Below are 24,596 nucleotides of genomic sequence, written 5' to 3' on the forward strand. Positions count from 1 at the left end.
TTCCAGGACATCCAGGGCTACACAGAGAAACCCTGTCTCAAACAAACAAACAAACAAACAAACAAATGATGAGACCAATATAACAGATTTCATGTTTTGATTTAATAATGGATAAAATCAGAACACAAGTCATGGTCTCTCTTCAGAGATGGCAGATTACAATATAGCCTAAACATGATCCCAGTAGTAAACTATAAATCGATGTCCTATTGAAGTGGGGAGGCTAGAAACACCCTACATCTGTGTCCCTTCCAAAAGGAGAATATGTGACCAACAACTAGCCATTTCTCTTTCATCACAGTCTACATACCCTGAAGTCCAGCTCCCCTTTCTCTATTAAGTTGTAGCTCATTCAACAGTGGTTTCATGTTGAATATTGTCCTTATGCTCACTGCAGCAAAGTGTCTTCAATATACTGTTTATCTTACTATAATTCTAAGGTGTTTCATATATATGAAGATATATATATATATATATATATATATATATCTTCAGCTTTTTAAAATGTAGCAGAACCTGTCACTTAAAGTATCTGTCATTTAAAATAAACAGCGATTTCATCATTCCTTTTCCCATGGCATTGCTTCTTTGGAGCTCTTTCTTTATAAACATTTGCCTAAGTGCCTACCCTATAGAAAGCACTGTAGAGGTTGCATAGTACATAAGACGTAGCTTTGTGCTTGAAGAAGACATCAACAAAGCTCGTGTTTATCAAGTGCTATTCTAAATCATTTACAAGGAATAGCTGATTTAATTCCCACAACGGCCATTCTTCATCTACTCCTTAGTAAGCAAAGTGAACCACAAAGAGGCCAAGGAATGACCAAGATCAGACTGAGACTAAGTGGCAGATGCAGGAAGTCTGTGTCTGAGCCCACGCCTGTACCAGCCTGCTCTAAGGGGTGGCTGTGTGTGCAGCGGCTGCACTGTAGAACTGCAAGTATTCTGTGTCCTTTGTGTTACAAAGTACAGTAGTAATTCAGACAAAACTTGGGGGAAGAATATTCATGGGGATGCCTGTCAAGCAAAATTTGACAAACATAATGAGGGCAATACACTTACATGTAGATCCTATTTACACGTAAGTGTATCCTATGAGGATCTTACACATAGGTGAAAGATCTCAATAGGCAGAAACTTAGTGCAGAGCATAGAGTCAACACTTGCTTTGGTTTTTTGTTTGTTTGTTTGTACGGGGGTTTTGTTGTTTTTGTTGTTTTTTGAGACAGAGTTTCTCTGTATAGCTCTGGTTGTCCTGGAACTCACTCTGTAGACCAGGTTGGCCTCGAACTCAGAAATCTGCCTGCCTCTGCCTCCCAAGTACTGGGACTAAAGGTGTGCACCACCACTGCCCTGCTTCATTTCTGTTCATTCTTACCTTCAAATGGCGCAGGGAAATTTTCCACTGCAAACAAGAATGGGAAGATGTGAACTCAAGTTAGTTTTTTTTAAAAACACATAAGCATCAAACTCATAAGGAGAGGAATGTATGTTTTGTTGCTTCTTTTATTAACAGAGAGTCTTAGGGAGAAACTAAACTAGAATATAGAAACAGAACATAAATAATACAGTGTGGATTATATGTCTGTGCAGACATCCAGATGATCTGCAGATCTCATCTAGCTAACTGCTCTCATTCTCTCTATAGAAATGCCACTTGGAGAAAGTCTACCTAAATTCACAAGGAATTTAATTGGAAATGCTTCTACTTGAACCTAAACAACACACAGCCTGTTGCTCTCTGCTCAACAGCATGTCACTGTCTTAGCTTGAGGATCATTCTTTGTTTGGTGCAATGCCCTAAGAATTCAGAGATAAAACAAACAAACAAACAAACAAATACACAGAAAACAAGAATAAAAAACCTCCTCAGACACCTCAGGAATGTGCACCAGCGCAGTGGAATCAATCTTGGTTTGGTACAAGATCTTTAGTCCTCTATCCTGTACCTCCTCACTCCTCATCTTCTCTACTGTGTCCTAGAAGCACTTAAGGACATAGCAAGGCAATCAGGGACACAATCAATGCATTCCTTTGCCTACATTTTAACTGTATCTCCATGATTTGCCCCTTATTTACATGGCATCCGTTGATATTTTTCACCATGAGGATTTTATATACCTTAGAGAAGAGTAAACTGAAAAACAAGCATGTGGTTCACTCTGCAGGAGAGATGTAACAAAGCCAGATTTATTTAATTTTAATATTTATTTGTTTATTGCTCAATTCCTTTCCTAAATACAAGAAATATTGGGGGCCTGTATGGTTGCTATCTATTTGAACCTTTGCTTATAGTATTTAGCAAGCGGTCTGATTGCCACACGCAATTGTGGAATAGCCCACAGAGTATATATTCTGACGAGCTTAATTGTCCTCAGAAGTGAACTAATTATGGACACCCTGGGAAATACACTGTCACTACTCTTGGATTGTTATTTTATGAACAATAGAGAAGCCAAAAGAAGTGACCTCATGTCCTGTACTGCTAGAGACGCTGCAGGTCCCGGGCTTTGAGTGATACTCCTCTGTGGTTTTCTCTGTGTGTTCACTGTTCTAACAATGCAGCTTTCTCAGCCCCTAGACCTGAGGAAGGGCTCAGTGGTGACTCATGAAAACAGGCATAATGCTTCTCACCAGCCAGCTGTCCTTGCCCAGCCTGTGGTCCCAACAACTGCCACTAACTGGGGCTTCTCAAGAAATCTAGCCCAGTCCTAAAAAGCTGGGGTCGTAAGTTTTACCATGAGGGTCTGCAGTCCCACTAAATGCTGTTCTGATGTTGGAAGATTATCGGGAAGGCAAATGCAGGCTTGTTCCCTTTGGCCCAGATTTAATAGCAGGTGATCTTTGCGCCAGCTAGACAAAAACTGACTTAGTTAGCTAGTGAGCAGCTCCCCAGACAGGATCTTACCTGTGAACGTCTTTCCCAGGTGGGAGGAAGTAAAACCAGCTAGAGGGGAAATCTAACACACTGAAATAACTTTGATGACTGTTAAAGACACAGAGAGGGGATTGTTGGGGAGATAGATACCCCTCTGGCTAGCCAATGAGAGAGTGAGAAGAGAGCAGAATGAAAACCTTCAGTAAATAGCATTGTTCAGGGTTAGTAACAAATCAAACAGGTTATCATGTGACCAGCTAATATTTTAATTCATATGTAGCTAATCATTTAACAATGAAAGGTATGTGTCTTAAACAAACAAACAAACAAAAATCACAGAAATGTTTCTAAAAAGAAGATAGGCATGAAGTTGGTTCTTGTTCTGTCCTGGAAGACACTGAACTGAAAGAACTGTAATTATTCTACCTAACAGACCAGCAAGCAATGCTTCTGGGTCTTACCAATGCTAAGCACTGAACAAGCATTCAATCCCTTCATCTCCCATACCTGTCTTAAATGAAAACAGAATCAAGTATGCTTCCTTCAGTAGAAGGGATGTCGATCTTATGAATCTGTTTATGTTTGGTTTTGAGATGTCTGTGTGATACTTTGCACAGCTCTGTGGGTGCAGTGTGGGTGCAGTCACACAGAGAGACTTGTACAAATTGGGTGATCCATCTGCTTTAATAAAATGTGTATCCGACCATTGGGTTGTAGAAATTTCAAAGCTTTTGTTTTTTGACAGGATGCCTGCCGTTTTTCTCTCTTGACTCCCGCTTGTTTTATTCATTTTGGGGTAGTTGCCAATTAGACCCAATTGGTAAGTATATTTGACAAAAATCTTGAATTTCCTCTTAAACCCCAACCAAAAAAATTAACCCTAGATGCTACAATCTCCTTTAAGAATTCCTAACCACATCACTCTTCTGACTGCTGCTTATCTCTTCTAAGACATCCATCCCCATTAGGCTTTAGTGATTCCTCTTTACCTGTTACCCTGGAGATGCCATCTAGGACAGCGTAGCAGCATCCTAAGATACGACTAGAAGGAAGGAAGCATTTATTCAAGTTCCAGATACTATGTAAGACATCATCAAAAAAATGTCTCTTTTAGTACTTGACAAATCCATTCAAGGTAGAAATTACATGGCTTTTTACAGGTATAAAATGATAGGTAGGTTATACCTGTAATCTTATATCCACCTACTTAGGCACCTGAGTATATACCTAGTGAGACATAACTCTCAAACTGTTACTACTCCTTCCATCCACATACAAAGCATTAGCTCGCTTAAGAAAAGACTCCCTAAACCTTGGCTACCTTTGAAAGCTTGGGGGCATTGTTTCCTTCAGTTCCTAGTTGAGGACTCACTCTGTTCAGGACTTGGTTAAGCATTGCTTTGAATAAGTCATCAAACAAGGACTCAAGGGGGAGAGAATGCTGGCCAGTGGGTAAGCTGCTGGAGAATCAAGATGAGCAGGAAATGAAGAGGGTGGCTAAGAGGGCAAATGGAGGCAGGTGAAGGAGCTCCTGACCGTGTACCATGGCTACAGTCCTTCTTCATGTGACTCGTGGACTTCCCTTTGTCATCCTATGCCTGAGAATATATGAAGGAGGCTGGGAAGGCAAAGGGACGTTCAATTGTCATCACTGGCATCTTTTTTGATCATTACACCATCATCAAAAGCATTTGGATAACCATAACATGAAAATTACCATCATTGAGCCCATAACTTTCCCAAGACAAGGGTAACAATTTAAAACATCAAAGAACCTTACCCAAGGAATTCAAGAAGTGCGAAAGAGTGAATCAGACTCTCCCAGATTATCAACCCTGTGCTCAAATTCTAATTGGTAAAGGAAACTGAGCTTCCTCTGAGAAGGTTGGATGTATATCAAGAACATCCCACTACCTTCTGTGGATGCTTTGGACTGTTTAGGCCAATCATACAGACTTTCTTCTGTCTCAACCAAAGACCAACACTGAGTGCAATCATAAATACCAAAGTCATGGGCAGTTACTAGGGTATGTGATGACTATGTCATTTTTTCAAATGCTCTCAACTGCACTGAATAACTGTTCAAGTTGTTCAAATTTTCCTCTGCCTTTTAGATGGCCTTCCATCTAAAGCAGCGCTTCTCAACCTGTGCATCATGACCCCTTTGGCTAATTTTGTCTCCAAAAATATTACCATTATGATTAATAGCAGAAGTAAAATTACAGTTATGGAATAGCAATGAAAATAATTTTATAGTTAGGGGTCACCACAACATGAGGAACTGAGTTAAAGGATCACAGCATTAGGAAGATTGAGAACCATTGATCTCAAGAATAATTTGTGTTGAAAAAAAATCTTAGCTCTCTATTTGATGAAATAACTTGGCACAAGCTGTTTGTGTGCATAAAACAGTAGCCATCTTTGTTAATAAAAGTCACTTTGAAAATCAAGACAATGAAGTCAAAACAACTTTGGAGAATAGAAGGAATTTTAAGGAAAATGGTTTCTTGGTGTTTGCCTGTCCTGTTCATTCGACCCTTCCCCCAATCAAACTAGGATCCCTCTCTTTTTGAAAAAAGGAATATTTTCACTTTGAAATTACTTGTTCAGGGATGGGACAGGTCTTTTAAACAAGTCTGACTAGGTTATCTGCCCAGCATTCAAATGTGATCTTCTAGGTACTGCTCCATGAAGAACCGTGAAAATTCTTTGCAGATTAGAAAGATTTAGGTTGGAAATAATTTAGACTTTTGTTCTCAAGATCAGTAAAACTTCCTGCTGGTGGTCAGTTAAAGTAGATTCTTCTCAGGGTTACAGGGCCTTCCTGGTGGGACTTGGTTCCCTTCTTGTTTCATTGCTAAGTGAAAGACCCTCTAGAATATTCCCATTTCTTCTCAAGCTTCTTTTTCTCATAATGCCACATGGACACTCTGATCCACTCATTCCAAGATACTTACAGTTTCCTTGGTTTAATATACCCCATTGTGTATGTTTTGTCTGTTTTTGATATCTGCTTGAATGCTGCCTCTCTTATTACTAATGGCAACAGTCTTTTAATCTCTCAGCCTAAGAATCCACCTCCATCAAAGTATTTCCCTTTCTTGATGAACCTCACAGGCCATGTCCCTCACATCTTCCACATTCCCAATTTACTGTCTCAAATTCAGTGGTAGCACTTCTTATTCATTAGTGTTTGTGTGCCCCTTTCTCTGTTCAATTGCTGATCACCTGCCAACTATGAGCCTGTAGAAAGCAGAGCTTGTCTGTGTCTTAACTATTTCTATCAGCCTGAGAACTTTGCACAGTCCCTGGCACATGCAAATAGGTATCAGATAGATCACCGTTGCCAATGGTAATACTTAGTTTTCCTAGACTTATTTCCAGCTTTGGTTTCTAGCTTGACATCAAAGTTTAATAGGAGGGCTTAGATGATATACTCTAGGAAGGAAAGACAAATGAGGTAACAACATAATAGAGAGACTCAAAGAAGAAAACCAAATGGGAAATGGTTTAGGCAAAGATAACCATGAGTACCATGACTGGTGCAGAAGAATATTCAGTCTGGAAAATCTGAGTGTGCTCGTATTCCATTGTTTATTAGTATTATTGAAACTATTTTTAAACCATTTCCAACTAAATCAATGTATATAGAAGATCTAAAAGAAATATTTTGAATTAGCCACCTCACCTGACTTCAGTATTTCGATTTATTCAGGAAAAAAAGAATTATCTATTGACTTCTCCCCATTTACTGAAAGTAAGAGTCAGCCGTGTCTCCTGTCCAGTATAGATCGGGATCCGTTCATTTGGTAGCAATTCATAGTAAACCTTAGAAAGTCAGGCAAATGGAAAATAGATGGAAAACATTTGTACTGAGTGGGTGCTTTCCTGCCATAATCATTAACTCACAGAAGAGATGGTATTTCATTCGCTAAGGGTCTCAAAAAATTGTGGATTAAGACTCTCATTTGCTTAAGATGGCTAGATCTGAAGAATTCATCGCAGGGCCCTCCAAAGTGCCTTCAAGGATGGCAAATAATTTGTTTAATCCCTGCAAAATGTTGTTTGGAACATTTCAGGCTCTTAAAATAAATGGATGTAAAACACAAAATGCAATTCATATAGTTCTGAAGAATGTCTAGAAATGACACTACGATTGTTTTAACAATAAAAAAAAAAGTTCTAACCTTAAATGCTTGACTCATTAGCCCCTAAAACAAAATGAGGAAAACAAGAAGATTTCATGCCTTAATAATGGCCAAATAGGCAAGCAGCAGATTTTCCTCTCTCTTTTGGCACCCACGGCTGAAATGAAACAGCATTCTTTCCCTCAGCAAACAGGCTGTCCCTGCTCCACACTGGAGACCAGATTTCTAAACTCAGCAAAGGTCTACATGCTGCAGTCCAGAAGGCAAACACTCAATCCTAAAGCACAGGCAGGGAAATGCTGGACCCTAACAAGCCTTGGCATCTCTGGGTCCACATGGGGATGTGTGGGCAATTCCTGCTGGAAAGAAGCAGAGTGGAAAAAAAAAAGAATAGGTGTGTGCCTTTGCCAAATCGGGGTGGGTGAAGATTGAAGAGTCAGCTTTCCTGGTCATCAAACAAATCCGAGCTGAGCCCTGCCTCATTAGCGGCATTTCTTCTACCCAGAGGGAGAACACAGGAAGTGTGCACCGTCTGTGCTGCACATTAGGATTCGTTATGAAATCCTGGGGGAGGCTGTAAAGCAAGCCACAACTGAGCACAGCATGCCTGCGCGAAAAGTCTAGGCGGCCATGCCCTGTACCTTGTTTACCAGCCTCAGACACTGGCCTGTTGAAACACGACAGCATTTGTTTTGCCCTGTTGATTTATTATGTTCCCATTAGTCAAACACTAAGAACTGTTTCAGTAGAAATTGTTGTTCATAAACTTAGATATATAGGAAAGGCCATCTGATAACATGATCCTTAAATCAAATAGATTCCAACCTATCCTTCGTATCATTTTTAAGTTCAAACTTGCTATAAATATTAGTCCCACACCCTCACCTGCGCTAGTCAGTTTTCTATCACTATAAGAAGCGTTTGAGCTGGGCACAGTGGTGTCCACCTGTACTTCCAGGTCTTTAGAGGCTGAAAGGGGGATCACAGGTCTGAAGAAAGCCTGAGATATACGGCAAGACCTCATTCAGAAACACAACGAACCTGAGAAAGTCAATTTGTGATATTTTACTTTGATTTAATTTTGAGTCCCATGGTCTGAGTGATCAGCTGCATTGTGCTGGGCCCCAGAGTGAAGCAGTATATCAATGATGAAGCAAAACTGCTCATCTCATAGTGGAGGGGGGAAGAGAAGATGAGGCTCCCACAATCCCTTTCGAGAGCAAGCTTGCAAAGAACTAAAGAGCTTCTAGCAACCCTGACTTGTTATTATTTTGCAATGCCCTAGTTAGTGCCATCCTGGAGACTGAGCCTTTAATACATTCACATGTGAATCACAGCTATAGCACACACACACACACACACACACACACACACACATAACCTTACTTTCTATCCTCATTACAGACAACTTAGAAAATTGGCAAAGGGCTCTCAACTCCCCCTCACTCAGAGTCATCCATGATACAGCAGTTGTCCACATCTGTTCCACCCCTCCAAAATAGGAAACGCTGGCTCTACCACACCAGGTAAAGCCTGTGGGGATCCTATAATATTAAATAGGTGTGTGGGGAACAAGGAGACTGTGGAAGTTGAAAAACGAAAACTGAGAAGAGAATAAAAATCAGATCTTAGGACAGCCCTAATAACACATGTTAGATAGATGAAAGGAATCAGCACAAGAGACGGAGCGGGGCTAGTGAGGTGAGAAGAAGCGTGCTGGACTGTCTAAAGTCAAGTAAAGACTACCCTTCCATCAGCAGGATGGCCACTAGGCTCAAATGGCTCACAAGCCAGTTAAGAAGTCCTGGGAACCAGCTATTGGCTTGGGAACGAATCTCTTAACCTGGTCTCAAAGTTATATGCTTCCTCAACATATGGAGGGTTCACAAATGTCTCCACTAAAGGCACATCCCTTTCTCTTAAGCCCTTCAGGGGATACATGAGTTTTGTTTTTCACAAAGACCACCTAGAAAGCTTATCTTCAAGTAATTTTGCTTTTAGCTGCTCTAGCCAACAGGCCAAACCTGCTGTGTAGTGGAAGAAACACCTGAATGACTCTTTGTCTCATGAGGAGAAGGACAGGCAAATGGAAAACGAAATCTAATTCAGAACTCTATACATTCTCTTAAATAACAAAAATACATTAGCAAGTATATTCTTTTCTCACAAGCAAACCACCAAGTAGAAAGCGTGGGTATAAATGAGAAATTATCACTAGCACAGTGAAACTCCCATTGGGAGTTTCCTATACAGTCCCAAGTAGCCAGGTCCCGGGATTGAATTGCTAGGGAGTTCATCTGCCAATTAGAGCAGTGTGCCACTGATACAGCTGAATGTGTATCAGTGCTAGGCTTAACACATGCGTGTTTCCAACTTGGTCATTTCCCATTGCATACTAGGGATAAATGAACTAACAGAGTTTTCCTTCTATGAATTTCTTCAGAGCATTATCTAGACCCAAAGGTGCACAAACTGTAGTCCAGGAGCTAAATCTATCATATCTACTTTTTTAAAATAAAGATTTACTGTAGTGTACATGTTCTGAATAAAATATCTCTCGATGGTTCTGAACCACAATTACAATCCTTCAGCAGAGTCGATCAGCCTGCAGAGCTGAAAATACACGCTTATCTTTAAGGAAGAAGTTTGCTGATGGTTCACGCTTTAAAGTGGACTCCTAGGAACATTGTGGATGGGCATTTGGGGTCTCACCCTGTGAACTTTTTCTACATTTACTTGAGCAGGGCACACTTTAGATGTCAGCTGTTTTGTTCAGTTACCTCCCCCTGCAGCTTAAGCGAAGCCACTAGCTCTCAAAGTGTGCTCCCTGGACCAGCAGCTGCTGCAGTGCCTGGAAACTGCTGAAACACAAATTCTCACTGATCTGAGACTCCCGGAGAAGGGCCAGTGAGTGTTTTCAAGCAGTGACCCCCACAGGTGATTCTGCTGGGTCTAAAAGAAGAACCTTTGTCCTTGCAGACACTGGCAAGACATTTCCACACATACCATTTCTTCCAGTCATTTTCAATGAGCAAACTACTTCTCTACATTAGGATTGTTAATTTTAGGGCATCCCGGAAAGGGCCATATTTTTACTTAATAATCTCAAGATAGCCTTCTTTTAGATAATAAGGTCAGGAGTTATAATTTCAGCCACATAGACTTTTGGTGCCAGAAGGTCGTTTCACATTGACTACAGAATAGGATAATAAGATTAAATATTCCCATGACTGAGGTCTCAGAGAACTTACTGCATACCTCGGGGCTATAACTGTCTCCCAACTTCTCATCATCATACTGGATGAGTTTAAATGAGAGTGGGATATGGCATTCATCTCCAGAAGAGAAGTAGTGGGATCCATCTCTGGCACCATTGAGGATATGCTAGACCATGAGACAAGTTTTCAACTGATATCTTCCCCCTAATGGATTAGCACAGGTGCCTCTGTATTGTCGCTCTGTTCCTTTGCTTAATCATGGAGTCCTTCTCTGGGGCTTCATCTCTCCTCATGCAGACAGAAGAATAGCTCTGATAATGAACAGCTGGGGTTTAGAAGAAATGGAAAACTGAACCCATGAAACAGCGTGATCAACAGTGAACAAAACCTCATTTAAACACCCCAAATTGCTGTCTACTTTAAGAACTATCAGAAATGACCTTGAGATCCATAAGTGCAGTAAAACAACTGTGCGTTAAGGCTTGCCCAGGATTCAGCTGTTCCAATTTATAGTTAGTATATTACAGTGATTATCAGTGAGGACATAAACACACCCATGTAAATGATCCCCTTACTGTAAGACACCACTTCATTCCAAACCCAAAGCTCAAATGCAGCCTTGTTTGGACTCATTTGTATTACCTTCTTTAAAAAGCACATTACCGTCATCATTTGCTTGTAAAGTGCTATCACAGTATTAAGAAAAACACACACTGTACAAAGAAAAACAGTATTTTTCACTTAAAAATAGATTTCCATTCCCAAAGTGGAACCAGAGGCTCAGCTTGTCTCAGCGCTGTCACAAAGCAGCCTGTGGAGCTGAAATGGCAACATCATTCACAGTGTTGGAGCTGGAAGTCCAACACACTATATTGTATGTCTACTCTTGACAAGAACCATATGGAGAGTCAGGCACCACAGCATCACCAACGGAGGGGGGGGAGTAAAATGTCATTATCATCACTGATGATAATACTTTTGGAGATAATGAGGTGGTGTGGGTCAGTTCCTACACTCCTACCAGACAACAGGATCTTCAACAGTCACCTTTACCTAGAGAGCTGCCTGGCATTCATCCCCTGAGGAAAAAGCTAACATCTCTCATCAAAGTGAGCCCTCACCAGGCTAAGAAGCAGCAAGATGGATGGTGCACTCCTGTGATTCAGCACTCAAGCACCTGACGGAAGAGAATCATGAATTCAAGGCCATTCTCAACTACCCAGTAAGAACTTACTGCAAGCAAGCAAACACTTGGGGTGGGTGTGTTACAGTAATAAAGATGGAATCTCTGAACATGGATGGACAGAACCAGAGAAAAGACAGTTTCTCACAACATAGTTTTGTTCTTTTCCCTAAAGACTGAGCGGACCAGCTATAACATAAGGGAACAGATAACCAGGCAAAGCCAAGTTCTAGTTTTGTGCTTCGGATCTGAAATTAGACCCACATTTGGGGATGATCTAATGCCATAGATCCAAGATAACCAATGCCTTGTATCTAACAATGGCAGTCCAGTAGTTATTCTGATACCTTGTCGGTGAATGAAGGTCACCCCTAGCCTACTGCTAACATGTATCAGTCAGCTCAGTAGGAAGAAATTTGGGCCTGGCAGTGGTGGCACACACCTTTAATCCCAGCACTTGGGAGGCAGAGGCAGGCGGATTTCTGAGTTCGAGGCCAGCCTGGTCTATAGAGTGAGTTCCAGGACAGCCAGGGCTACACAGAGAAACCCTGTCTTGAAAAAACAAACAAACAAACAAACAAAAACAACAAAAAAAAGAAATTTGGGGTTCAATTTTAGTCACATAGCTTCTATTCATTTCAACCAAATAATGGCTTCCTGGGCATCCTTCTAGCAAGGGGAAGAACATAAACAAAGCTGTGTTTACATCTTTCTCCCCAGTGGTCCATATGTTCGGCCCCTGTAGCTTGGTCCAATCCTGAAAAACAGCACAGCTTCAACTTAAAAAGAATAGACAGTTGAAATGAAAGCGACTGTTCAGTCTCTAGACATCTGAGCTTTTCTGATGTAATCCAGACGGACAGGTGCAGTAGGTGCACCCACCCAGTTTCTTCAGCAGGTTTCTGACTGCTGATTAAGCCCCAGCAGTAAAGATTCGGGATAGGATGCCATAGGGACACCTAAAGGGTGGCCATCTGTACTTTTAGTAGGATACCTGAGTAGCATTGAGGTGTGACAGTCTCTTTGCCACTCTCAGTGTCTTCCTGTCCCTTCATCTGTCCCAAGTTGTTGTGCATTTTATATTTTGTTTTATGTTGCAAGCATTTATCTGAACTACTGTCTGAGTGTGAAGGAGTTTGGAGTCAGAATGTTATGTGTGGGGAATCACTGTCAAAAGAGCTTACTTACAATTTAGGGGGGTGGGGAGGACTTTAATTAAACCAAGGCAGTAACTGCCCAAAGTCATTTTTTTAATGAACAGTGGGACCACAAAAGCACAGCAAATTAATATTGCCTGAGGGGGTTGGGAAGGTCTTAAGAACCAGATTTTGACAATTGAATTGGAGTCAGGGGGCAGGAGGTACAAAATCAACAGTGCCTTCCTCTTTATTCAAGTTCCAGACAGTATAAGAGATAAAAGTAGTTAGAGTATAGTACCTAAAATACCATTTTCATTGCTCAGAGGAAAAAGAAGAATGTGCTTTTAGGGCAATTGGACAAATAGGCTGGAGTGAATCCCAGAGATAAACAGAACCCCACACCATACTGCACCCCATCACTTCATACTCATCTCCTGGAGGACCTGGGAGATCCCCACCTCACCCACTCCACCCCTATTCCATGCATGCAAGAGGAAGAGTACCGTATCAGGCTTAGATTACCAGACTCAGACATTCTTTTCAAATTTACCAGGGAAAGAGAAAAGTCCATGAAACAACTTAATTTAAATGTCTCCTCCTGAAGACAGTTGTGGGGAGAGATAGTCCTCTCCCCACTCCCCCAGGAATCCATCCTCTCTAGGTTGACTAAAAGAGAAGCTTTCAAATAATCTTACATAGAGGACCCTGAGGATGCTGTACACAAGTGTAGAGTTGAAGAGAACGCTGAGGAAGATGAAGGTAGAGATGTGAGCTGAGCCTGGGAAAAGAGGAGCCATGTATATACACAGAAGAATTTCAGCCTTGTTTCTATAAGTGGTGAAAACCCACTAGATTTTCAAGGAAACATCATAGTTATGAATAATGGCTAGCTGTTACACAAAGACTCACATACAAAGGCCTGGAAGTTACCAAAAGGGCCTTCAACAATTCACAAGAAAACCAGGGAATACAGACACAGGCATTTGCATCTGTGACTTGTGGGCAATGGAAATTATATCTCAGATAAATGAGGACAAATTATTCCTGTTATGTAATATGTAAACTTTTCTGGAGGAGGAAGTGCCCTGTCATAGTAATCATCAGGGGAGAACCGGGGCAGTAATGTAGCACTCTGTCTTCCTGCTCTTCCGTATGCCAAATTTTCAGGGTCAACTACTACATGGAGAACATTGTGTGGCATGCTCAAATTACTAAGCTAAATTTGCTAGGTGGGGAAGAGAGATCCCACAACACGTAGCCAAGGAAACAAAATTCCAAAAGAGACACAGAAGGGACCATGAGAGCCCTCCTTTTTAGATTGCTGTGGCTGATTGGCAAATCTATAGGGCATAGTCATGATGGGAGCATTTTAAAAAGTTATAAAATAACACAGCAAAATATTGGATTTTGCCTAATCGTGAAGAGGAAGAAACTAAAGACTTATCTTTAATCCTGGAAACAGAAAGATAAAGTTCTCATAGAAAGGGGTAGGGTGTTGAGAAGCATTCCTTGAAGGAAGAACTCTTGAAAATAATGAAAATAATTGTATTCTCCATTAACAACAGATGCAAAGCAAAAATAAAATAATAATAAAAAAGAAAATTTGAGCATGGCCAGTTATTCAAATTGGCAGTAATAGCTCCCTCACATCTACCATGTTCTCTCTCTCTCTCTTTCTCTTTCTCTCTCTCTCTCTCTCTCTCTCTCTCTCTGTCTGTCTCTCTCTCTTTCTCTTTCTCTCTCTCTCTTTCTCTCTCTCTCTCTCTGTCTCTCTGTCTCTCTCTTTTTCTCTTTCTCTCTCTCTCTGTCTCTCTCTCTGTCTCTCTCTCTGTCTCTCTCTCTGTCTGTCTCTGTCTGTCTCTCTCTCTGTCTCTCTCTCTCTGTCTCTCTGTCTGTCTCTCTGTCTCTGTCTCTGTCTCTGTCTCTGTCTCTCTCTCTCTCTCTCTCTCTCTCTCTCTCTCTCCACTCTGCCCCCCACCTCCATCACAGGCCAGGGCCTCCCCTGAGAAGGACTTCCATAGCTACTTTGACAATCCATAGTTTCCTTAACTACTCTGCTTTTTATTCATTCTGCCACAAAGCTCAGATGCTGGCGTGGGCTGTGTATTTGGATCTGGGCACATTTATAAAAGACTGTTGGTGAAATATTTTAAAGTAAAATGAGTTCAAACTTCTCTGGTTACCCTACATTTGAGAAGGCAAGGTCATCCCTTTGATGTGGGTTTTGGGTAGTACAGAGATGAAGATTTTAGCTTTGTTTGGATGAGTTTTCTTGTCAACTTAGATCAATTACATTAAAACATTCAGTCTTCGAACAATGACCCCAAAGAAAACAATACTGGCTTTTTCTTTTTGTGAAAGTAATACCCACTTTACATCCCGTGGGACTAGATGTCCCTTTCTATTGAAATTATTCACAGAAATGCCACTTGTAAGGGCTGGGAGTACACTGACATTAATAGCAGAATACTTCAATCAGAGCTATCAGGCCATAAGGGAATAACTTTTCCCATTAAGTCAAAAGCTGAGTTTGAAAGCATATAAAATACTTGGATTTGGTTTATTGGTTTTATTATTTAGTATTTACATCTATTTTTTTCAACCCACAGAACTCAAAAGACTTAATAAGTTAACTAATACACTAAGGAGTATTTGAGAACTAGTTTTAAAAATTAACTTAATTTAAAAGCTATCTACTTCAAACTAGGAGGTTTTAGGGTTCTGAACACAAGATAAATGCTTATGGCTCTCTCAATATACTATTGTTCTGCACAGGAGACTAGGCAAACTTCAGAAAAGCTTTCAGAGTATTCCACTGTCAGAGAACATCTGTTAGGCTTAAACAGAGAATTGCATTCATTTTCTTCTATCTATGAATCATTTATATATTTAAAGAAGAAACCTTTTATAAGCTTAATAAATACAAATAAGTTTCTTACCATTTGTGTTTCTTTAACCAGAAAGCTCTTGAGTGCCAAGATCTGTTCTATGTGCTTTATAAATAATAATTCCTTTCTCAGCCTGATGATCTCAGGAATCTGGGAACCTACTTTGTGTGCTGCAGACTGTGCAAAATAGCAAAGTATACTTTTAGTACATCTAAATCTATCAAGTTACCTTTTTCACCTTCTAGGACAGACCTACTTCTAGGTAGAACTCTAGCCACACTCCCAAGGTGTCTACTAGTGATGACTAGGGAAGGGATAGACTAGAAAAAAACATATATACTGAGAATCAGTGAAAGAAAATGTGACCATACGAGAACCCCAAGATGGACAGAGAGTAAGACTGTCCATCATGGAACTGCAAACAAGGAGATGAAACATTCTACCTAGCTTTAGACAGGGGACCCCCCCCAGGGCCTAAGAAAAAGTGTCCTCCCAGAATAAGTCAGTTGAGACTTTCATGATATGAAATAAAAATGGAACACATGCAAAATAATGTCCTTCCAGGAAAGCCATTGAAGTCAAAGCAAGACCCAAGCCTAGAGATACTTTGTGCAGGGAGCAGCACATTATGATGGGATTGTAGGTGTAGGTCCTGCTCTCTATGGAACCAGTAAGGCTGTCAGGGGAAGGGCATCCTACCCTAACCTTAAGGTTAGACTGCCACATGTGGTGCTCTTAGACAACTACAGAGAGATTGTGTCAAATCCCCCTCTCACCTCTGTTGGTAGGGTAATTATTCTTGATGTGCACATGGGGGACTCCTCCTTTTCAGTGAGAGAGTGAGAAAGGTCCATCAGAAACTATGACCATTACAACTGTTCCTACCTGGTTATCACTTAAATTCCAATACAGGGTTCCACTTGATACCAGTAGAGACAAGCGCTAAACACCCAACATTGACCTCAATATTTTTCTTACAAGTCCACCTCAAACAAATAAAAGTCCCACAAATCTACCCCCCCAAATTCCCCTTACAAAAGTATCTTTCAGGTACAACAATAAACTCCCTGTTAGGTTTCTATACTTAGAAATGCCCCTGAGTCTCTTTAGAGTAAAGAGTATTTAAAAATGAATGAAGACTGCCATAGAGTATTTTGTAGAAATGAACAGGAGAGAAGAAAAGCAACATGAGAAAGAAATATGCCTCTAGGAGGGATGCTCCCCTTGCATCCTGCTTAATACCGTCCCCACCTTCACCTCCTTTGTTTCACTTGCTCCATGTGACCTCTTCCCTGCATGATGCCTCTGCCTCACAGCCACTATTAATCAAGGCTTCATCCCCCATGTCTGCATGCTCTCACAGCCCATCTGCCAGTCATTTGCCTCAGCACACCAATTCCAGAATAGTAGATCTGACCTCCTGCAAATCTAGTGTCCAACTGATCTTAAAGGAAGTCAGGCAAGGCCTCCTCTGCAGTGCTTTATACAGAATGGTTCCCTTATAAGGTGGTGAACATTTGCAGGAGACCTTCCACAGAACTTAAGCTGGCTGACCGGATTTCCCATTCAACATTCTCCTCAAGTCTCTCCATCATTCTATCCTTTGGCCTCTGGTTACTAGGTATAAAAAAAAAAGAAAAAAAAAAAAAAACAGAGTTAAGAAGATTAAATGAAAGGTGCCCAGTAGGGGCTATGTTAGGATTCCTATGCAAATATTTGGAGCATAAATCGCACCCCAAATAGGTTTGTGTGACAGTAGGGAAACAAATAGAAAGCCGAATTTACCATATCTGTAGATTTTCCTTTCTCTATCTGAAGGATAAGAAATGCTAGGCTTTGTTAATATTTAGTCTTTAACCACTGTCTGGGGAAGACAGCCCGTCAATGTAAGCCCTGTATCTTTGTATCTTGGCAAGCCCTTATCTCTGGCTAGATCTGAGATGTCACATATCAAGATAAAATATATGAGATGTGTATTCCGGTGGATTGATCATGACTTTAAACATGGAGGATTGTCTATGAAGGGACTTCTTTAAGTTAAAATCCAACCCAGGGATTCCTATAGTCAAGTAATGGCAGAAACAGACATTAACCAAGTCTATGCCATTTTGCCTCCTACTCAGTCATAAATTAAGTTGGAGACATGGACTCTGGATACTTCCACCCTCAACACCCTCAAAGACAAACCCTAGCCATCTCACAAGGAATGTCTTCCAACTCAAAACCCATACATATTTAGTAGTGAAACATCTTGTTACATGTGGTTTTATTTTAACTGCTTACTAGTTTATGTGGTATTATATTTCCAAATGTTTTCCTAAGCATCAATTTTAGTGTAGAGTTATTTGAAGAAAATTGTATTGTAATAATAGAACATAGGATTGATCTATACTGGGGTTTTCATTCATCACCTGGGAGTTTCATTATAATTCACTAAATATTCTTGGCTTCATTACACATTCCCAAATCATATGCATTGCAGCTATAGACACAGTATTTTGAATGGACTCCATGTACTTCCAAAAACGAAGACAATATCCAATGCCTCTAGTAACATAGAAAACCTAAGAGACACTCCTTAAAACAGGGGGCATTTTTCTCTTATAATATTCCTCAATATTTTCTGGCCTCAGTTTTTCAAAGTACCCCAGAGATTCCTAATGTTTTATTCAGAAAAAAAAAGTTGTAGTACTATCTTTGTACATAACATTTTCTTCATTGTACTTGAATATTTACTTCTCTACAGCAGGAAAACTTATAAGAAATGCTTTAAGCCTAGAGATGAAGAGAATAGTTTTTTCAGTTAGACACACACTGATCAAGTGTGTGTGTGTGTGTGTGTGTGTGTGTGTGTGTGTGTGTGTGTGTCTCAGAGAACAACTTTCAATATTCAGTTCTCTCCTTCCACCATGTGAGTTCCTGAAATCAAATGTACCCACTGAGCCATCTCACTGGCTCTGATTACAATCTTGCTTAATTTTGTTACATCCATTTCAGACGTTACAGACCATACAAGAAATATCATATCTAGTTACTGAGAATCTAATCTGAAAAAAAAAAACTTTGATGGTGTATAGGATCCAGCACTACAGTGATTGCTAATCCCTCTCAAATGTGTGGGAGATTCTGTTTGAAAAGTATAATTATTTAGGAGGTTACTTGGTTTTCCTGGCCACTCATATAATCTAAACATAGGAGATAGTGAGCATGTTTTTATTGGCAGAATCAACTGCTGAATCAAGGCCCAGGCTATTTGAGTTACTGAGTGGGTGGAGCTATTTAATTGAAGTTATAATTATATATTTAAATATGTGTGACATAAACATATTGATAAATACTGACAATATGCAGTATTTTGAAGCACATACATTCTTGCTCCATGCAAACACTAAGAATCACATACTCCCAAGAGCTGACGCAGGCAAAAATTATGTTATTCATGTTATTGCTACAGGCTTTGCTTGGTTCCTGATCAGTGACAGACTTGGTCTTGAACTGGGCACTGTGTTTAGGAGGTCATCTCTTACAAGGAACAGGGACCTCCTTTGTAAATGACACCGATTATATCAGAAGCTTGAGAGTTAGGTCAAGATCAGTCTTGTGTGTGCCACCCACATGTAAATATAAACTACCTTTCAACAGCAGATAGAGGTTTCCATATGTCATCCTACAGTCTTGGAACTGAACCAGAGTGTTAGTGTGAACAACTTCTTCTCAGTGAACCAATCATTTTTGTATAACACATCAAAGTGTGTTAAGTAGCTAAACTGCTTATATGTAATGGATTCATGTCATAGGGGTAGGGAGAGGGGTAGAGGGGGAAAGGCAGAAGAGAAACATTAAAAACAAAAGAAAGAGAAAAAGCAAAAGGCACAAGGGCTAGAAGGATGGTAAACAAGTTAAGATCACCTCTTCCTGGGGACCCAGGTTCTGTTCCCAGAACACATATGACAGTTCATAAGTATCTTTTAACTCCAATTCCAGGGGAATACAATGCCCCCTTCAGGCACCTGCTAGCATCAGGCACACACATGGTGCACAGACGTCCAGGCAGGCAAAACTTATCCATATACACAAAATTATAAAAATAATGTTTTAATGAGTTGGGATTTGAAGTCTTCTGTTTTTGCCAACCCTCTCCTACACAATCCCCAACTCAGTCTTCATTTACCGCAATTTAGATGCTCCCCACATGCGGGGTAATGAACCTTTCTGAACTGCATACCAGCCAGAAAAAGATGCAACTAAAGTCAACCATGTTTTCTTATGGAGAGAGGAGCAGGGTTCTGAATATAATTAGAGAGGCAAGATCAACTGGACCCTGCTGTACTCATGTGCTAAATCTATTTCTTAAACTCCTATTTTTGTTAGCTATGATAATCCCATTCCAGAAGTGCTCAGGTTGAAATATGTGGCAAGTGTGTCATATCTTCCTGCTTAAGCAACTTGCCTTCTAATAGAATTCTCCTAAGAACTACTCCCAGTCTTCCGATACAGAAGAACATTTTAAATGATTACCACTAACTAAGCAATTACCCTACTTTCCTCCCAAACCAAAAGAATAATCCAGAAATCTCTCAGGAATATACATCAACTTTTCCTAAATAATAGGTTTTTCTTTAGTGTAAACCTCAGTAGCTTTTGGGGGAGTGATTAGGATGCAAGTAGCCACCAGTTTCAACTGAGCAAGACACAGCTTTGGAAGGACCGTTGAAGGCATTTAAATTAATTTTTGATAGGCGTAAAGAAGGCAGCAGTGAGTTGAGCAAATCTAGACCAGCTACAGATTCAAGAAATTCCCACAATGTTTTATTTGTGTCACTAATAATGTACCATGCATGGCTTGTAAAAGGCTATTTCACCCTCCTGTGGGCAGCATCCTACAGATTAGAATTTATTTTTCTTCAGATTTTCCTAAACATGTTGTGCCCAAAGTATGGCTTAGAAAACAAAGTATAGGGAGAAAGATTAAAAAATGAGAAGGAAAAAAAGAATGGGCAGAGTGAAGGGATGTGTCCCAACAGTGCTTTACCTGGGGAGGTTTGTCCAGTCAGTTTAAATAAAATGACCAATAAAATGGAATATAGCTTCCTCAGATGTAGAATCTAGCTTGAAAACCCATGCAATTTCATGAATCAGAGAGGATCATAAAATAATAAATGAATGCATGAATGTTTCAATGTGTTTAAATAAGGCTCATTATGTTCAAATTCACTGATGAACTTCACAGATCCATGGACCATGAAAGATGTTGCATAGAAACATCTTTTCTCTGACCAGACACACTCTTCCTTTTCTAGAGAAAGCATTCCTCACTTTCACTGTAAGCCACAAGTGTTCTATGAAACTTTCTCTACAGATAAACTAAGATCAAAACCATAGATTGGCTCATTACTAAGTATTTAGTACACTCTTCTCCTCCTGAATTCAAAACCAATGTGCATGTGTGTGTCCAGAAAGAAAAAGCTTAATGTTGCCAGATTTGGCAAATTCTATTTGTGTTAAGTATAGTATTTCTAAGCATAACAACGGTCTCTGCCACTCATAAGAAACTCAAGATGCTTCTGAGTATTAAGTAATTTTTTAAAACCACAGGACAAGTTTCATGTTTCAACACCAAAGGAAAAAGAATTTGGAAGTATTGATACATGCAGTGTTTGCTCTATCCAATTTTTTAGCACTGAATTTAAATGGATTATTAATTTGTAACCATATCAAGCTACCAATTTCATTCCAAATATGGGAAACCTTACATCTTGAGCATATTTCAGAATTTCTAGAGATTATGACATTAATATGTTGACAAATGTATTTTCAGGAAATACTTGAAATGTACTATACTCAAATTAGTCCACAAAAACTGATCCCTTGTACCTAGATATCCCTTCGGAAAGGTGATTCTCATCTTTCCATTAGACCTTAAAACATGGGAACATTCAAGAGGTCCATCCAGTCTAGTACCTCTCCCTCCATGACAATTCTGAATGCATCTAAAAGGAAAGTTCTCTTGGTCTGTAAATTTGAAGTTAAACTGACCAATGCTTTGCTCAAGAGGGAGAATTTAGAAATTTCCATAAAATATTTTCCCTCTCATATTTGAGTGCCATATGAGTGCTAGGCCAATACTGTACTGCTAAGCTATATCCTCAGACTAGACGGAATCTAGATCTGTCCTCTGAATAAGAAGCCAGGTTTCTCAATGCACATTAATGTACAAATCCCCACATAGTAAGTGTTTTTATAGCAGCAAATTTTCCCCTAAGAGAAACATCCAGTGCAGAGGTCTCACTTCTGTTAGTCTTTTCTCCCCGAATGCCTTTCGATAGCTTGCTAAATAGTCACAATGGGCAGCAATGGGACAGCCCTTCTTTCACAGACATCCAAACAGACTTCCTAAGAATCCTGGTGTCTGCCTTGGAAGGGGCTCCTGGAAAGCAGAGCCGCAGGATGCTTCACTGTCCTCTCCTTAGATTTGAAAGAATAATTCTCAAGTCCTCCCCTATCTACAGAAAACTAGTGGAGCTCCAGGCTTCATCTCTCCCTCAGTTCTCATTAGAGAACACAAAGGATTCACAGCCCCTACCTTAACCAACAGTCATTCTTTCCTCTACATATTTTAAATGGAGATTTAAGACATCTATTCATGTGCAGCCAGCATTTTTAACCCTTCCTTGAAGAGTAAAATCAAACTATGAAAAAAAACACTTATCTTCTGGGACTTAGAGTTGATGAGACCCTGGGAGACTGGTACACTCATATTTTAGAAGGAAAACAAGCCACATAAGTCAAATAAAATCTCTTACCAACCAAGCAAAAACCAAATCCCAGACTGTTATTTGTCACTGAGAAGCAGCTTTCTGATATCAGATAAAATGACACCAAAGGACAGAGAACTGAGGTGGCCAAAGTTTTGTTCTTGTTTTGTATAAATTCATACTTATAGAGAGGGCAGAATTTCAATTATGTCTTTTGTAAGAACACTTGTATACACCCCAGAAAACCAACTCATTTTTACATTGTTCAGTTTAACCCAGAGCAATACCTACTCAAACATTAACGATGCTTAAGGTGTCCGTGTGAAATAAAGTGAATCTGGGGCTCGTTGTTTCTCTCATGGACATTGGTTTTCAGTGCTTCTCTTTAATGTGTTAGAATGAACCACACACATGCTGCTGACATTACAGAAATTGTTACATGAAGCTGACAATGCTTTGTGGCTTGAAAGAAATAGCTTAAATGTGTTAGGAAATATCTCGGAATCTCCTTGATCCCGCTGAATGCAACAAATGTGTAATGAGTATAGGCGTGCACCCAGCACCTCACTTGATAGAGTAGGATGTAATTATGCAGAAAAATCATATGACCAAGTGATGACCTTTTACGATGGCAGTGTCCCTGAGATGTGATGTTCATCAGATCACCTATGGTCAGAACACATAGACCTATAATCCAGGCAGCAGTGGTTCCAACAAGCACCTACTGGTTTTAGTGGTTTGTTTTGTTTGTTTTGTTTTGTTTTTTAATAAAGACAGCTATTTAGACCCTTCTGTGGTAACCAGGAAGTTAAAAAAAATCTTAACTTCCATTTTTTTTTTTAAACAGAAAACTGAATTACTAGATAGGTAAAACACTTCTAACAATCAGACTATGGCTTCCAACATTTTGACTGCTGGCCCAGTCTTTCTCTGTTACCAACTTCCCTTCTTCATGTATCCTAGGTTCTCAGGTATAAAGTGGGGTAAACTGTCCCTTTTGTGAGTTGTGGGAAAGGTCACGTGGACTTTCTGGGGGTGGGAATTCTACTAATGCATTGTCTACAAATGTCACTCAGTATTTTATCCCTTCATATCTCATTACCTCCCCCGTGCTCAGTAATTTTAGTTTGTGCTTTTTTTTTTCTCTTTTTGTTTATTTGGTTTGCTGGCTTTGTGTTCTTTTCTCTTTTTTCCTTTTCTTTTCCTTTTTTAATGCAGGAATCGGTCAAGGGGTTCCAGTGGTGGCTCTCATCGTGGAAGGAGGACCCAATGTGATCTCAATTGTTTTGGAATACCTTCGAGACACCCCTCCTGTACCAGTCGTGGTCTGTGATGGGAGTGGACGGGCATCTGACATCCTGGCATTCGGGCATAAATATTCAGAAGAAGGAGGGTAAGTAAATTGCCAGACACCTGGACACAAAGCTGTGTTTAAAGCTTGGGAAAGAGGACATCAGAGGACATGCTCTCTGCATTCACCAAGACAGTGTGGGGTGGTAGAAAGGAAAGACAGAGAGCAACATCGAAATACCCTACACAGTAACTGTACGTATGCCTATTTTGTTGGGTTCATATATCTACCACCCTTCTCCACTCTCATCCCTTCCAAACCATCAACAAGAGAAAGAAGGCTAAAAGGGAAAGGGGGCGTTGGTCTCTTTAGACTACTTTCTGCTGATCCAGCCTTCGTAGTCAGGATATCTCCAACCAGCAATCCAGCAAACAGCAGAAGAAGCAGCAGCTGCTGCCACAGTCACTCGGGGCTCTGCCATTTTTATACCCTCTGAAGAGTCCCCAGAATTCCAAACATAAATTATCTTCAGCTGACAGAATCATTCCCCCTGCCAGAGAAGGAGATAAATCATAGTCAGCTGCTGTGGACCATCTGAAGCAGCCTCATATCCCACACCTGGAATTAAAACAAAAACATACTCACATAACATATCTGGGATTTTTAAGAAACCCAAATTTTCCCTACACTGGAGCATAGGAAATCCAGGAATGCTACACCAAGACTATGCTGATAACAAAGACGAGGGAAAGAAAGGAAGTCAAGGGATGTATGCTTTTATCTTCATCTCTCCTTCCTACTTCCTCTCTCAAGGAAGGAGAGGCAGGGACTGGCTTATGATAAATGAAGCAGACAGCATCTGGATAACAGTGCAGAGCAGCTGTGAGCTAAGCTGGGTACCTCTTAGGCATGAGTGTAAACACCACCATAGCCAAGCTGCTGTAAACACATTGGCAAACTATGTTATCAGGTACTCCTATTCACTTACCCACCTATAAGGTAAAACCTCTACAACCAAGCTCTATTGGTAACAGCTCTGGTCCTTTGTAAATTTCTCCATGACCATTCAACCCCTATGTGCTTTTCTTGGACCCCA

General features: G+C 40.3%; 1 protein-coding gene across 23 annotated transcripts in view; it reads left to right on the forward strand.

Moving 5' to 3' along the window:
• The window catches only part of Trpm3 (transient receptor potential cation channel subfamily M member 3), a 934,047-nt gene that overhangs the window by 689,145 nt on the left and 220,306 nt on the right, over positions 1-24,596 (forward strand). For 13 of the 23 annotated variants that reach the window (XM_031389936.1, XM_031389949.1, XM_031389941.1 and 10 more), the window contains exons 7-8: positions 3,624-3,698; positions 23,428-23,602. In XM_031389936.1, coding sequence (XP_031245796.1) covers positions 3,624-3,698; positions 23,428-23,602 — 250 coding nt within the window. Of the gene's footprint in view, positions 1-3,623; positions 3,699-23,427; positions 24,590-24,596 lie in introns of those variants that run through there. The other 10 variants (XM_031389934.1, XM_031389931.1, XM_031389943.1 and 7 more) reach the window with 2 other exon arrangements.

Source organism: Mastomys coucha, unplaced genomic scaffold, assembly GCF_008632895.1.
Source record: "Mastomys coucha isolate ucsf_1 unplaced genomic scaffold, UCSF_Mcou_1 pScaffold21, whole genome shotgun sequence".
In the NCBI taxonomy this organism is placed as follows: Eukaryota; Metazoa; Chordata; class Mammalia; order Rodentia; family Muridae; genus Mastomys; species Mastomys coucha.